At 38.5% G+C, this 13,262-nt stretch overlaps 1 protein-coding gene across 1 annotated transcript; it reads left to right on the forward strand.

Moving 5' to 3' along the window:
* Nucleotides 1-1,760: 1,760 nt before the first annotated feature.
* ublcp1 (ubiquitin-like domain containing CTD phosphatase 1) lies at nt 1,761-11,819 on the forward strand. Its single transcript, XM_085363919.1, has 10 exons — nt 1,761-1,962; nt 2,348-2,439; nt 2,727-2,812; nt 2,908-3,023; nt 3,160-3,258; nt 3,626-3,663; nt 4,181-4,279; nt 7,523-7,639; nt 7,749-7,876; nt 11,675-11,819. Exons 1-10 carry the CDS (start codon nt 1,809-1,811, stop codon nt 11,700-11,702), a joined length of 957 nt encoding a protein of 318 aa, XP_085220045.1. The 5' UTR covers nt 1,761-1,808; the 3' UTR covers nt 11,703-11,819.
* Nucleotides 11,820-13,262: the final 1,443 nt, after the last annotated feature.

Consider the following 13,262-nt stretch of genomic DNA (forward strand, 5'->3'; position numbering starts at 1 on the left):
AGGGGAATGAAACATTACAGAAATAAGTCATCATAGTATATTAACAAACGCCTAAAATATTTCATCATCATCATCATCGTTTATTTATATAGCACTTTAAAAACACACAAGGCTGACCAAAGTGCTGAACAATAGAAACATAATAGATACCATAGGAATAATAAATAAGATAAAATAATAAACATAGCGAAAACAATAAAATACGAGTAAATACAAGTCAGTCAACCACTGAGTCAAAAGCCAGTGAATAAAAATGCGTTTTCAATCTGGATTTAAAAACCAGCACTGATGTCGATTGCCTAATGTGAAGAGGGAATTTATTTATTTATTTATTTATTTATTTATTTATTTATTTATTTATATTTAGCTAGGGACAAAACCTGAAAGTAAAATTAATGGAGAGGCCTAATGCATAGCCTAAGGTGGTGGCCAGTCACTTTAGTTACTTTAATTGTGTTTGATTTTACAAGTTTTATGGAATTGTTAGGTTTATATGAATGAGATATTCTCCCGGCAGTGCGGATAAGCATAAATTCCCCTTTCGCCAGGCAAGTTATAGTAGAACAAAGGTGTGTTTTGTTCGTCAAAAAGACTGCTGTTTTTGGGAGGGGTTAGCAAACATTCCTATTAAGCATTTATATATTGGTTTAAGAAGTACATACTTCTCAAACCAATACTATTAGTATCCTTATCCTTGCGTGGACATAGACTATTTTCACTTTCATTTATTTATATTGTACATAGTATGTTTTAAAACTTATTTCTAATTTAATATGACACTTTGATTGCCTTTGTCTTAATTATATTTACACCTTATTTAAGGGGTTTCTCTAGTTCATATAAATATTTTAAGGGTGCATCTGTAACTAAACAATTTCTGATTCTGATTCTAAATCATAATGTGTTTCCTGCTGTGAAATTAGACTTGTATCAAGATACATAATGCATAGCATAAGGTAGTGGTCAGTCATTGAACCGTGACAATTAGATACTGGACAGTTCTAATTGTCCAGTTTTATTTTGAATATAGCTGAAATATTTATTATGGCATATATATATATATATATATATATATATATATATATATATATATATATATATATATATATATATATATATATATACACAATTCAAAGGATTGTATTTTAAAGTAACGGCTTTAGTCACTATAGCAACAAAGCCTCCTTTTTCAATTACGTCACTACCGGAAAGATTCGTGACGCCAGGAAGAGAGCAGCGGTGTGTGAGGCTCCCGCTGAATGAAATTGAACGGCCAACTCAGTTCATTCATTCAACTTTATGAGGAAATTTGACAGTGTGTGCCAAGCATTACATGTTAGTTTGTGCTACCAGGTAAGAGTGAGCAGACCGCGGAGCTCAGTCAGTTAATGTTCGCGAGCTGGCTGTTAAACCCGGCGTGTTTACATCGTTGCTAGTCAGTGTTAGCAACCTTGTGCTATAAATATCAGCATCAGGGACAGTCACACAGTGTCTGAGCTGATTAGGTGGCATTTGGCCGTTGTGTCTTGAAATAGCCAGACGTACCATCACCTGCTTAACAATAGTAATGTCCCGTTTGGCTCTCTGTTTTATCACAAGCTGCTCTTGTTTGTTTTAAGTCGAGCTCCAGCCAGTTACATGGTGGCATCCTAACACCTTTCCTTTGAATTTGCCCGTCTCTCCCTTTCTGCAAGGTGTGCGCGTGCATGTTTGTTATTGTTGCTGGAAATTTTTTGCTTAGGGTGCGCGTGCATACCTGACTTCAGCTGCAGTCGTGTGTATGTGTGTGTGAAGAGCACCGAAGAGTCATGTCGGTGTCGGTTATCATTAAGTGGGGAGGTCAGGAATACTTCATCAGTTCTCTTTCTGAGGAAGACACGGTGTTGGACCTGAAACAGTCCATCAAGACCTTGACTGGGGTCCTGCCAGAGAGACAGAAACTCCTGGGACTCAAGGTCAAAGGTGAGATGATGTCAATGATAAGTACCTGATTTTTGAAGTATTCTGATTCTGATTTCTGCGCTAGTTAGTGTAAATAATGCTATATGAAGTCCAATCCAAGTGTGAGACCAAAGGACATTTCATCTTGTGCTTTTATTTAATTGTGCAGTCTACATAAAAGACCCTCCTGGATGCTAATCATATTTAAAATAATCACCCCTACATCTAGCCCCAGGTCTATGTGCAAAAGTTTCTGTTTTCTCCACCTATCTGCAGGCTATTGAGTATATAAATTATTTTATTTTATATATATAATTTTATAAAAGTTATGCATGCTCTTAATATGATTTTCAGAATTTCTCTCTCTATATATTTTCTGTTCCTTTCCCTTTCATCTTGCCCTCAGGTAAACCAGCAGAGGATGAGATGAAGCTGGGCTCGTTGAAGTTGAAGCCTAATACCAAGATCATGATGATGGGTACCAGAGAGGAGAGTCTGGTAGGTGGATAGAGAAAATGAAAAAAAAATATATCTGGCTGGAACTATTATAGAAGGACTGTGTGCCTGGCTAGTGTTCAGGTTTACTAGACAAGAGAGGTGAGGGGTAACTTGTAAATAATCTGTTTAGTCAGGATTTTGGAATCAGCTAGCTTTGATTAATGGATCAGAAAATGGTTGTTTAGGTGAAGATCTGACAGCCGTTGACATTTTTGAGGGATATATGCTATGGGTATAATGTACTGACTGATACAGTTTTAACCGTGCACATATTTTGTTTCGTGAAGGAAGACGTTTTAGCCCCTCCACCAGAGAATGATGACGTTGTCAATGATTTTGACATTGAGGAGGAGGTCATTGAAGTGGAGAACAGGTCTGTCAGAATTTTAGAAATTGTTGAAGGAAACCTGTCTTTGTGTGTGGATGTGTGGGTGCATTTGAGAAACAAATATTGTTTTATGTCTTCAGAGAGGAGAACCTGGCAAAAATAGCTAGAAGAGTCAAAGAGTACAAGGTAGAGGAACTAAACCCTCCTAGAGAAGGCAAGAGGCTCCTGGTTCTGGATGTGGACTACACACTGTTTGGTGAGTTGATATCATCATGTGTCTCTTTAATAAGATGCTTTGCAAGAAACAAAAGAGGAGGCTTTGCAGTTACTGTCTGTTTATCAGCTGCTTGTTTTACCATGGACACCCATACAATAATACTGTGTGTGTTCAGATCACAAGTCATGTGCAGAAACGGGTCAGGAGCTGATGAGACCCTACCTTCACGAGTTCCTGACATCAGCCTATGAGGACTACGATATTGTAATTTGGTGTACGTATCTGTCCGTCTCTTTCCCTTGTCTGTGGCAGTGGTTCATTGCTTTTGTGTTAGAGTGTGGGGTTTTTGTATAAGTATGTCTGTCTAGTTAATTCCTGATGTTTTGGCCCAAATTGAGCATCTGATCCACCAAGAAGAACAAAAAAACCAACCAAAAAACAGACTGAGCTCGCCCATTTTTGTAATTGTGGTAAATACCCAATTAAACGTCCAGTATGTGTTTGGAGAACCGCGTCCTCTCACTGAGATGCCTCTTGTGCTTGGGTGTGTGTAGACATTGTGTTGTGTTTAATTGTTATTTTTTTCTTTCATGATTTAATTCATTACTAATTAACACACATAATGTGTTTTCTCTTTTAAGCTGCTACAAGTATGAAATGGATTGATGCAAAAATGAAGGCAAGTACTTCTCTTATTTCTTATTTCTTTACCGTGGCTCAGGGGGTTGGGAATCGCATCTGTAACCGGAAGGTCGCCGGTTCGATCCCTGGGCTCTCTGTCCTGGTCGTTGTGTCCTTGGGCAAGACACTTTACCCTACTTGCCTACTGGTGTTGGCCAGAGGGGCCGATGGCGCGATATGGCAGCCTCGCTTCTGTCAGTCTGCCCCAGGGCAGCTGTGGCTACAACTGTAGCTTGCCTCCACCAGTGTATGAATGTGAGAGTGAATGAATAGTGGTATTGTAAAGCGCTTTGGGTGCCTTGAAAAGCGCTGTATAAATCCAATCCATTATTATTATTATTTACCATTTCTTTTATTATCCTGTACATTTTGTTGCCAAAAGGTGGCAGTGTTAACCAAGTTGGCATACATTATATGAGTGTAGATTGATCAGAAGATAACACCACTGTGTGTGTGTGTGTGTGTGTGTGTGTGTGTGTGTGTGTGTGTGTGTGTGTGTGTGTGTGTGTGTGTAGGAGCTGGGAGTGACAGACAACCCTAATTACAAGATTACGTTCATGCTGGACAGTGGGGCCATGATTACGGTACACACCCCAAAGAGAGGAGTTGTGGAGGTTGGTACACTTGCTGTTTAAAATATTGGCCTGTGTCACTGTTGTGGTCACACATCAATGCTTTGGACATATCTTTCACAGAAGAAGAAATGATTTATAATATATTTGGATTTATTTTAGGTTTAAGCGTTATTCATTCTGGCAGTTAATGGGTCATTGAACATAACACTGCAAGAAAATCAAATTTGTATCCAATCTTAGTGTCATTATCTAAAGCCATAATCTAATTTTTGTTCAGCATTATTTCTATAACTAAATCTGAGCATTGATATTATAGAATATATCATAGTTTCAGAGGGAACATCTCCAAGAATTTAATGTTTGTCATACTGAATAACAGAAACACGCATTAGTATTGGTAGTATCTATTTTCAGATGATCCTCAAAAAGGCATTTTGGGTAAACTGCAAGCATCACATGACTGTGACAGACAGTTTCATGGTCAAATGTTAAATGGACTGGGACTTATACAGAGTTTTTCTGCCCTAACTGACCACTCAAAGTGCTTTTTCCTACAGCATCATTCACCTAATCACACACACTACAGTCATATTGTAGCAATCTCCAAATGTTAAATAGGAGGTTCTGTTTACTCAAGGAGTGAGTGAGAGAGAGAGAGCTACACATGTACACAACATGCACAAAGGTTTGGTTTTGAAAGTTTAAGGCTATGTTCACACTGCAGGCGAAAGCGCATCAAATCTGATTTTTTTGACCCTATGCGACACATATCCGATCATGTTATGACAGTGTGAACGGCACAAATCCGATATTTTCAAATCCGATCTGGGTCACTTTCATGTGTGGTACTGAATCCGATACATATCCGATGTTTTAGAAAGCGACTGCTGTTTGGACGGTCATGTCGCATTAAATCCGTCTTTTACGTCACTGACACAAGACAGACGCCAATTATCAGTGCCGGAGAAGCGCCCGATAAGACATCGCAAACGCTTCCTGGCCATCCAGCGTAGATGTCAGTGAAACTGTTGGGAAGACAACGTTGGAGAAACGTGAACATTTTATTTATACTGTATAATCTGCAGATTCTGACAGAAATCTGCAAGTATCCTTTGCAGCACCGCTCCTCTAAAACAGCAATAAGGATCATTATTAGGTGTCTTGCCCAAGGTGAAGTGTCCTTGGGCAAGACACTTCAACTGTTGCCTACTGGTGGTGGTCAGAGGGCCCGGTGGCGCCAGTGTCCGGCAGCCTCGCCTCTGTCAGCGCGCCCCAGGGTGGCTGTGGCTACAATGTAGCTTGCCATTACCAGTGTGTGAATGTGTGTGTGAATGGGTGGATGACTGGATATGTAAAGCGCTTTGGGGTCCTTATGGACTAGTAAAGCACTATACAAATACAGGCCATTTACCATTTACCATATTTACATTATTATGTAAATAACAAAATAACTTAAAGAAAAAAATGGGGAAACGTAAAGTCCGAAGTCTTTATATTAAGGGCCATCAGTCAAACAATATTGTTTGGTCTGGGTCTAAACAGCGCGTTGTGTGTGACGTCTTCTTTTGCGCATGCGGGCCGCTTTGAGGGTTCACACTAGAGCACGTTTACTGGTCGCATTTTATTTGTAGTGTGAACGAGCAGACAAAAAAATCGGAATTGAGCATTAAGACCTGCAGTATGAACGTAGCCTAACTTCCACCCTTTAATGATGTCATGAGCAACATGCCCTGTCATCTTAGCTGGTGTCATAAAGTCACTGCAGGTGGAAATTCCATGTGATGAGTCAACAATGTGAAACCTTGGATCTGGAAACCTTCACTGGTTTATAATTGGTGCTTTCACAAAGGATATGCACCACACTTGATACAGAAATTATTTTTAAAAAACCCTTCTTAAAATGTGTTACATTTTAGATAATGAAAAATAGCTTAAAGTAGTTTGAGCTGCAGAAATAAACAGCCAAAATGGAAAATACATCAAACCAGGTCAGGAAATTTGTTCTCATTCTGTCCAGGCTGTCCTTAGCCTGATGCTCCCGTTGATGCCTTTGAGCACTCTCTCAGAGCTCAATATCTGAGAATGAGTCAATAGATGATCATGAGTGTCGCAGCAAATTGCTTTTCCCCCCTCTAGTTTAGTAAACTGAGTAAAAGGGAAAATACATTTTACATCTTCAGGACCTTAATTTGTTTCATTGTACAAATTATTTTTTGAACATGTGAACGCAAATGCTGTTTCTCTATTTCACAGTTACAGTAGAAAGTGTCCAAATAATTTTGACGCAGAAAGAAATCACGAATAGAAGACGAGTTTGGTGGTAAAAAAAAATAGATATGCTGTCACTTGTTTCAACTAAACACCATGTGGTGATAACGCTCTTTGGAATGTACTTTTTTTGTTTTCTCCAGTGAATCATCAGACGAGATAAAACAGTCAATGCCTGTCTCTATTACTTGACATCTTAGGCATTAAGCTTGTCCAGCTTAGTTTGTCAGACTATGATATAGGCCACGATGTTGATGCTCAGAGCAGGTTATACACACACACGCGATATAAAACCCATTTCATTCACCATTTACCTAAGCAGGATTTTGGTAGTGCGCTTCAGATGATTTGGCTTAAAACTGCTGGAACAATTGAATATTAAAAAGAACCACCCCTCTGTACTTCAAGGGCCTGAAAAAAAGATAAGTAAATCATAGTATGAAGGTATAATTTTTCATAACTTCATTAAATAAGATTACTGTGCATGAAAACATATGTGAGTCTTGGGGTGTCAAATGGGAAGCACATATATAATATGGATTTGTCGTGAGGATAAATTTGAAAGACCCTCCTGGATGCTAATCATATTTAAAATAATCACCCCTACATCTAGCCCCAGGTCTATGTGCAAAAGTTTCTGTTTTCTCCACCTATCTGCAGGCTATTGAGTATATAAATTATTTTATTTTATAAGAGTGGTGATATCTCTTTGTCAGAGATTTGTCACTAGATAAAGTTGTATACACGTCGTGCTTGCTAAGTAACTATGTAAATTCTCGGGAATGTTTCTGGCTTATGGTCCTAGGTGACATGTATCACATCGTTGTTGTTTGGGGTTTTTTTTTTTTGTTTACATTCTGGTAAGTCATTTAGCACTCTAGGTGTGACTGCACGCGCCGTGACGACATGTTGTAATGTGCTTGAATACCTCTTTTTCATGATGTTTGTGGAGGACATTTACTGCTTTGTGCAAACATCATGGCACTGATTTAATCTATTTTATGGCTTCCGCAGGTGAAGCCCTTAGGTGTGATATGGGGGAAGTACGGAGAATTTTATAACAGGAAGAACACCATTATGTTTGACGACATTGGAAGAAACTTTCTTATGAACCCACAGAATGGACTTAAGGTTGGTTAGTTCATACAATTATCTTGACCATTTTTCTCTTCTTTTGGTACAATAAACTACAGATCTTAATGAAGCTGTCTCTTTATTTGTTGTTGTGAATTTGTGTTAGATCCGACCCTTCATGAAGGCCCACCTCAACAGGGAGCGGGACAGAGAGCTGTATAAACTGTCTCAATACCTCAAAGAAATCGCCAAGCTTGACGACTTCAGTGGACTCAACCACAAACACTGGGAGAGGTACGCACTCATTGAAAAGCTAAACAGTATCATTTGCATAGTTGTAGTTGCATACTTCAAACCTACAGCACCTGCTAGACCTGAACAGCCATTTACAAGAAAATACTAGATATATTAAAAAATAACATCTAATGCCAACACACACATGAATCTTACTTAAATTTTACTTGATTTCAGATTATTTAAAGTATAAAATTCATCCTAAAAAATGCATCCAATTCTGGGGATAAATGAACACAATCTAAAGTAAGAAGGAGACTTTTGCATCCCAAGCAAAGAAAGTAACTGTGGTACTCAATGAGGAACTCACCAGTGGCAAGAAATTTGTGAAACAGTGTTGAGGTGTGCAGTAGGAATTACAGATGAGTTTAGGGTCGGGGTAGAGTTACATCAGGGATCAGTGTTGAGCTCTTTCTTATTTACAGTTGTGATGGAAAGGTTAAAAGGTGAGATCTCAGTGCAAATTTCCCCTTTGCACTTTGTTGTGTCCATTCTTAGCTTTATTTTTGTTATCTGTGATGCCGTAGGACTGTACATGGTTGGTTATTTCATCGACTGTTCAACTTATGATATAATTTGTTTGTGCTGTACATGGTACATGGTAGAGATGGCACGACACCACTTTTTAATGTCCGATACCGATTCCGATATCATAAATTTGATTTGGATATCTGCCGATACCGATATGAATCCGATATAGCGTATTTTGTAATCAATAAAACTGTTTTTTAATATAAATATCTTGCTGCATTTTGTATAAGTTCATACTCAAGTTTTAAAAAACAAGAGACTGAAGCTATTCTGTTATACCTGTATGCAAAAAATACACTCAACCCAAAACATTTTATAGTTCAGCAACACTGATCAATCTAATAAATTTAAACCTACACCATCCTCCATATTCTGGTATTTTAAAGAGTAAGCAAGCAAGGCAAGGCAAGTTTTTTTGTATAGCACAATTCAACAACAAGGTGATTCAAAGTGCTTTACAGAGACATTAGAAACAAAAACAATGATTTTAAATTGATTAAAACAAACAAACAAACAAAACAGTATATAAAATCAAAAATCAAAACAGGTAAAATCAGAACAGTAGATAAAATCAGTAGTTAAAATGTAAGTTTTGAAATCTAAGCTTAAGTGCGGATTTGGTGCTTCATTTAAATGCAGCTGAGAATAAGTGAGTCTTCAACCTGGATTTAAATAAACTGAGTGTTTCAGCTGATCTGAGGCTTTCTGGGAGTTTGTTCCAGATATAAGGAGCATAAAAGCTGAATGCAGCTTGTCCGCGTCTGGTTCTGACTCTGGGAACTGATAAAAAACTGGATCCAGATGACCTGAGGGATCTGGAAGGTTCATACTGGGTCAGGAGGTCACTGATGTATTTTGGTCCTAAACCATTCAGAGCTTTATAGACCAGCATCAGAACTTTAAAGTCTATCCTCTGACGGACAGGCAGCCAGTGTAAAGACCTCAGAGCTGGACTGATGTGGTCCACTTTTTGGTCTTAGTGAGGACTCGAGCAGCAGAGTTCTGAATGAGCTGTAGTTGTCTGACTGATTTTTTTAGGTAGACCTGTAAAGATGCTGTTACAGTAATCCAGCCTACTAAAGAGGAATGCATGGACTAGTTTTTCCAGGTCCTGTTGAGACATCAGATCTTTTATCCTTGAAATATTCTTGAGGTGATAGTAAGCTGACTTTGTTATTGTCTTAATGTGTTTTTCTAAGTTTAGGTCTGCATCCATCACTACACCCAAATTTCTCGCCTGGTTTGTGGTTTTTAGGTGTATAGATTGAAGTTCTCTGGTGACCTGTAATTGTTTTTCTTTGGCACCAAAGACTATTACTTCAGTTGTTTTTATTTAGCTGGAGAAAATTGTGGCACAACCCAGTCATTAATTTCCTCAATGCATTTACCAAGAGCCTGTACAGGGCCTCGGTCTCCTGGTAACATTGTGATATATATTTGTGTGTCATCTGCATAGCTATGATAGTTTATTTTGTTGTTCTTTATAATCTGTGCCAGTGGGAGCATGTAAATGTTAAACAGAAGGGGTGCCAAGATGGAACCTTGGAGAACTCCACATGTGATACTTGTCTGCTCAGATGTGAAGTTACCTATTGATACAAAGTATTTCCTGTTTTCTAAGTATGTTTTGAACCAGTTTAGTACAGTTCCTGAAAGACCTGCCCAGTTCTCCAGTCGTTTGAGTAATATGTTGTGGTCAACTTAGTGGGAATATTAAGCAACCTAACTAATAGGGTTGCCAACTCCCAGCAAAAATATTCAGGAACCGCCCCCCGCCCTTAATTGATGTAATCAACTTTAATTTAATGCAAGTGTAAAACAAATGCACAGAAATCAATTATTTTTCTACAATATTTAAATAGATTCAACATCTTTCTTCAACAGAATTGCAGACTGCACAGATGGTACCTTCCCAAAGGAAAAAGTACTATAGCTTATTAGGGTGTATATTAGACTTATTAGTTACTATATACAATAATGGATTTCTATACATTTAATCAGATGACCACTTTTGTTGTAAGATTCAGATAATTATTTATTCAAAGTTTTTAAAGGACATAACAAAGAAAAGTATTTCTTTGTGGCCCCCTTTCCCTGTTAATGCCCAACCTGGCCCCCGACAAAACTTTGCTAGACCCGCCCCTGCACAGTTACCAGCCGTCAGCTACCTAAAAAAGGATCCTGGTGTTATTTGTCTCTCAGAAACAGTTCATAACTTCCCTTCAACTCATTCATGTCACCTAAAAGGTAAACCTGTTTTTCCATCACCTGTTCAGCTCTGATGATTCAGTAAGGACATCTCCTGGTTTCATCTTCATGTTTCCCTCTCACCACATATCCAAACGGATATCATGACCAGCAGCTTTTACAGCTGTGGCTCCAGCAAACATCAGCTGATACTACAAAGTTAATATTAAATACATTCTAACAACAGCTTATCACGCTTAAACGTGCTGCTGTTGTTTATCCGCTGGTCTCCTCTTTGTAGCGCAAAGTGGGCGATAAACAAACAAGAAAGACAGGACTTGCGGCAGAAAAGCCGATCAGCTGATCATTGATCAGTTTCATGTTTGAAGTAATAACAGGAGAGGAAGGGGAAGTGAATGAGAGAAGTAGATGCAACTGTGCAGCAAAGACAGAATAACTCCAGCTTTGTGTCTATTTTTGAATTCTAGCTGAAGTACGGGACAAATTGCTTCCTTTTCACCTCAATATGGAACTCCGATGGCCAGTCCAGCTGTGGCTCAATACATCAGTTGTTAAGCGTAACGTGGAAATACTATGCAAACATTCAGGGATGAACTTACACACTTGCTTTGCTTCTGTGGGATAGTTTTCGCTGAGATGAAATGCCACGGTTAGGAAGCATGTAGCGAGGCTCCAAATGCTCCAACAGACCGCCAACAGGTCTCGCAGACAACAGCCGCTTTATCACGTGACAGATACTGCTCCGATGCGCCGAGCTGAGTTACGCCAAGTAGCACGTTTTGTGAGGTGATTTTGTGATACTTCGGATCGGATTACATTTTTTATTTTTCTCCGATATCCGATCCAGTAATTTAGGTCAGTATCGGACCGATACCAATACGTAATATCGGATCAGTCCATCTCTAGTACATGGTAAAGGCTTTAAATGTTCTTCCATTATGTAGTTACTCATTTTTAATGTTGTGTCCCAGTGTCATTTGTACATTTCCCCAAATCAACATGAACTCAACTGAATGTGTTTAAAATATGCGCTGAATGTGTGCCTGTTTGTTTCTGCAGGTACCTATCTAAGAGGCAGCACCACTGAGGAGGGACTATATTATCAGCGCAAAGACTTGGAGTGGATGCAACCAATGCATCATCCGCTTGTCAAACACAAGAACAAACATAAAGTCCTTCATACCAAACCTCACTAAAAGTCCAACACTAACCCTACAATTACACACAAGGTCAAAACCTCAGGACTGAGACGGGCTTCCCAGTTTATATATCTGCATGTTCTCTGCCTTCTCTTAGTCTGGAACATTTGTTTGTTCAAATATTGTTTACAGTTACTATCAGTGTGCAAGGTGCATTGTGGGGAAAAAAATCCTGTTTGAGACCACACTGATTTAATGTCACAGACTCCAGCTCACCTGTTTACTCATGGTGGTCAACAAGGGTTTAATATAGATAACTGAGGTCCACTATTTCCTGAAAGTATTCGAGATCTTTTACACCTGCTTGGTATTTTAGATGGGTGAATAGTAGCAGATGTGTTAAGTTGATTACCAGTAAAAAATACTCTATCAAGCCTCTCTGCTGTACCAAGTGAGTAGGAGAAGATACAAATCTAATTTCATTATAGTTAAGGTCAGTAGCCTGCCTTCAAAGAGACTGACCGCAAAAAGCTAAAGAGCGAAAAGAAACAAATAAGCAAAATGAAGTTACATAACCATTGAAAGTGTTTTCAGTATGCGAGGATATCCTGGTAATTTAACGTGTTTTTTTATGTAGTATTTGGATTGTCTGTTTGATTTGTAATAAATGAAGTGAAAAGTTGGAACGTCTGGAAGTTTTGTGAGCGTCAAACAAATAACAGCAGCCTGCACATGCAGACGTATGCAGCAATTCTAAAAACTACTGAGAGACCAAAATCTGTTGGTCTTAGAACTGGCTAGCTAAAATATTTCATCAAAACAGTGGCTTTAGTGAACAAGTGTGACACCATTTGTTACGTGTCTGTAGGTGGTCACTACAAACAGGCCTGTTTTTTGTTATTTACATTCTGTACATGCATATTACAGTCAGGCTTCCATGGCTGGATATTCATGTGCATACATGTCCAGAAACGTATTCATGTTTTTCTGTGCATGCTGATTCTGTTACGTCACAGGACGCAACACTCGAACGGACATAAAGCATAGGTTTTATTTCGTTGATGCTCGTGAGATCGTGACAGCTCTTCATTGAAATGTTTCTGGAACATCCAAATGTCAATGAACCAACTAAAGGTGATGAGAATACAAGAACTGGATAGCACATTTTTTTAATTGTGTGTTTTGTTTTTTTCTCTTTTGTAACTAAAGTGGGTTTTTACACATTTCACTACTTATTAAGGTGGGCCTCATTTTATGAAGCTGAAGCTCTGGAAACATAAGCTATATGATATGTCAAGCAGTCCCTGGAAATTCAGTTTCTTTTCATTTCTTGAGCTCTGCCTTTTTTGTGTGTTTTCTTCATTTCATCGACAAAATTGTGGCTGTAAATAGGAAAATAAACCTTTTTTTGTACCTCGCTTGCTTGTACTGTTCTACATTCCTGAGGTAGTTAAAAACGAGTTAATCTTTTACAGTTAGAAACATTTCATTACTTCCTGTTCATAACT

This window comes from Diplotaxodon limnothrissa, linkage group LG10, assembly GCF_057381915.1.
Source record: "Diplotaxodon limnothrissa isolate DT_005_m linkage group LG10, D_limnothrissa_male_GT1.1, whole genome shotgun sequence".
In the NCBI taxonomy this organism is placed as follows: domain Eukaryota; kingdom Metazoa; phylum Chordata; class Actinopteri; order Cichliformes; family Cichlidae; genus Diplotaxodon; species Diplotaxodon limnothrissa.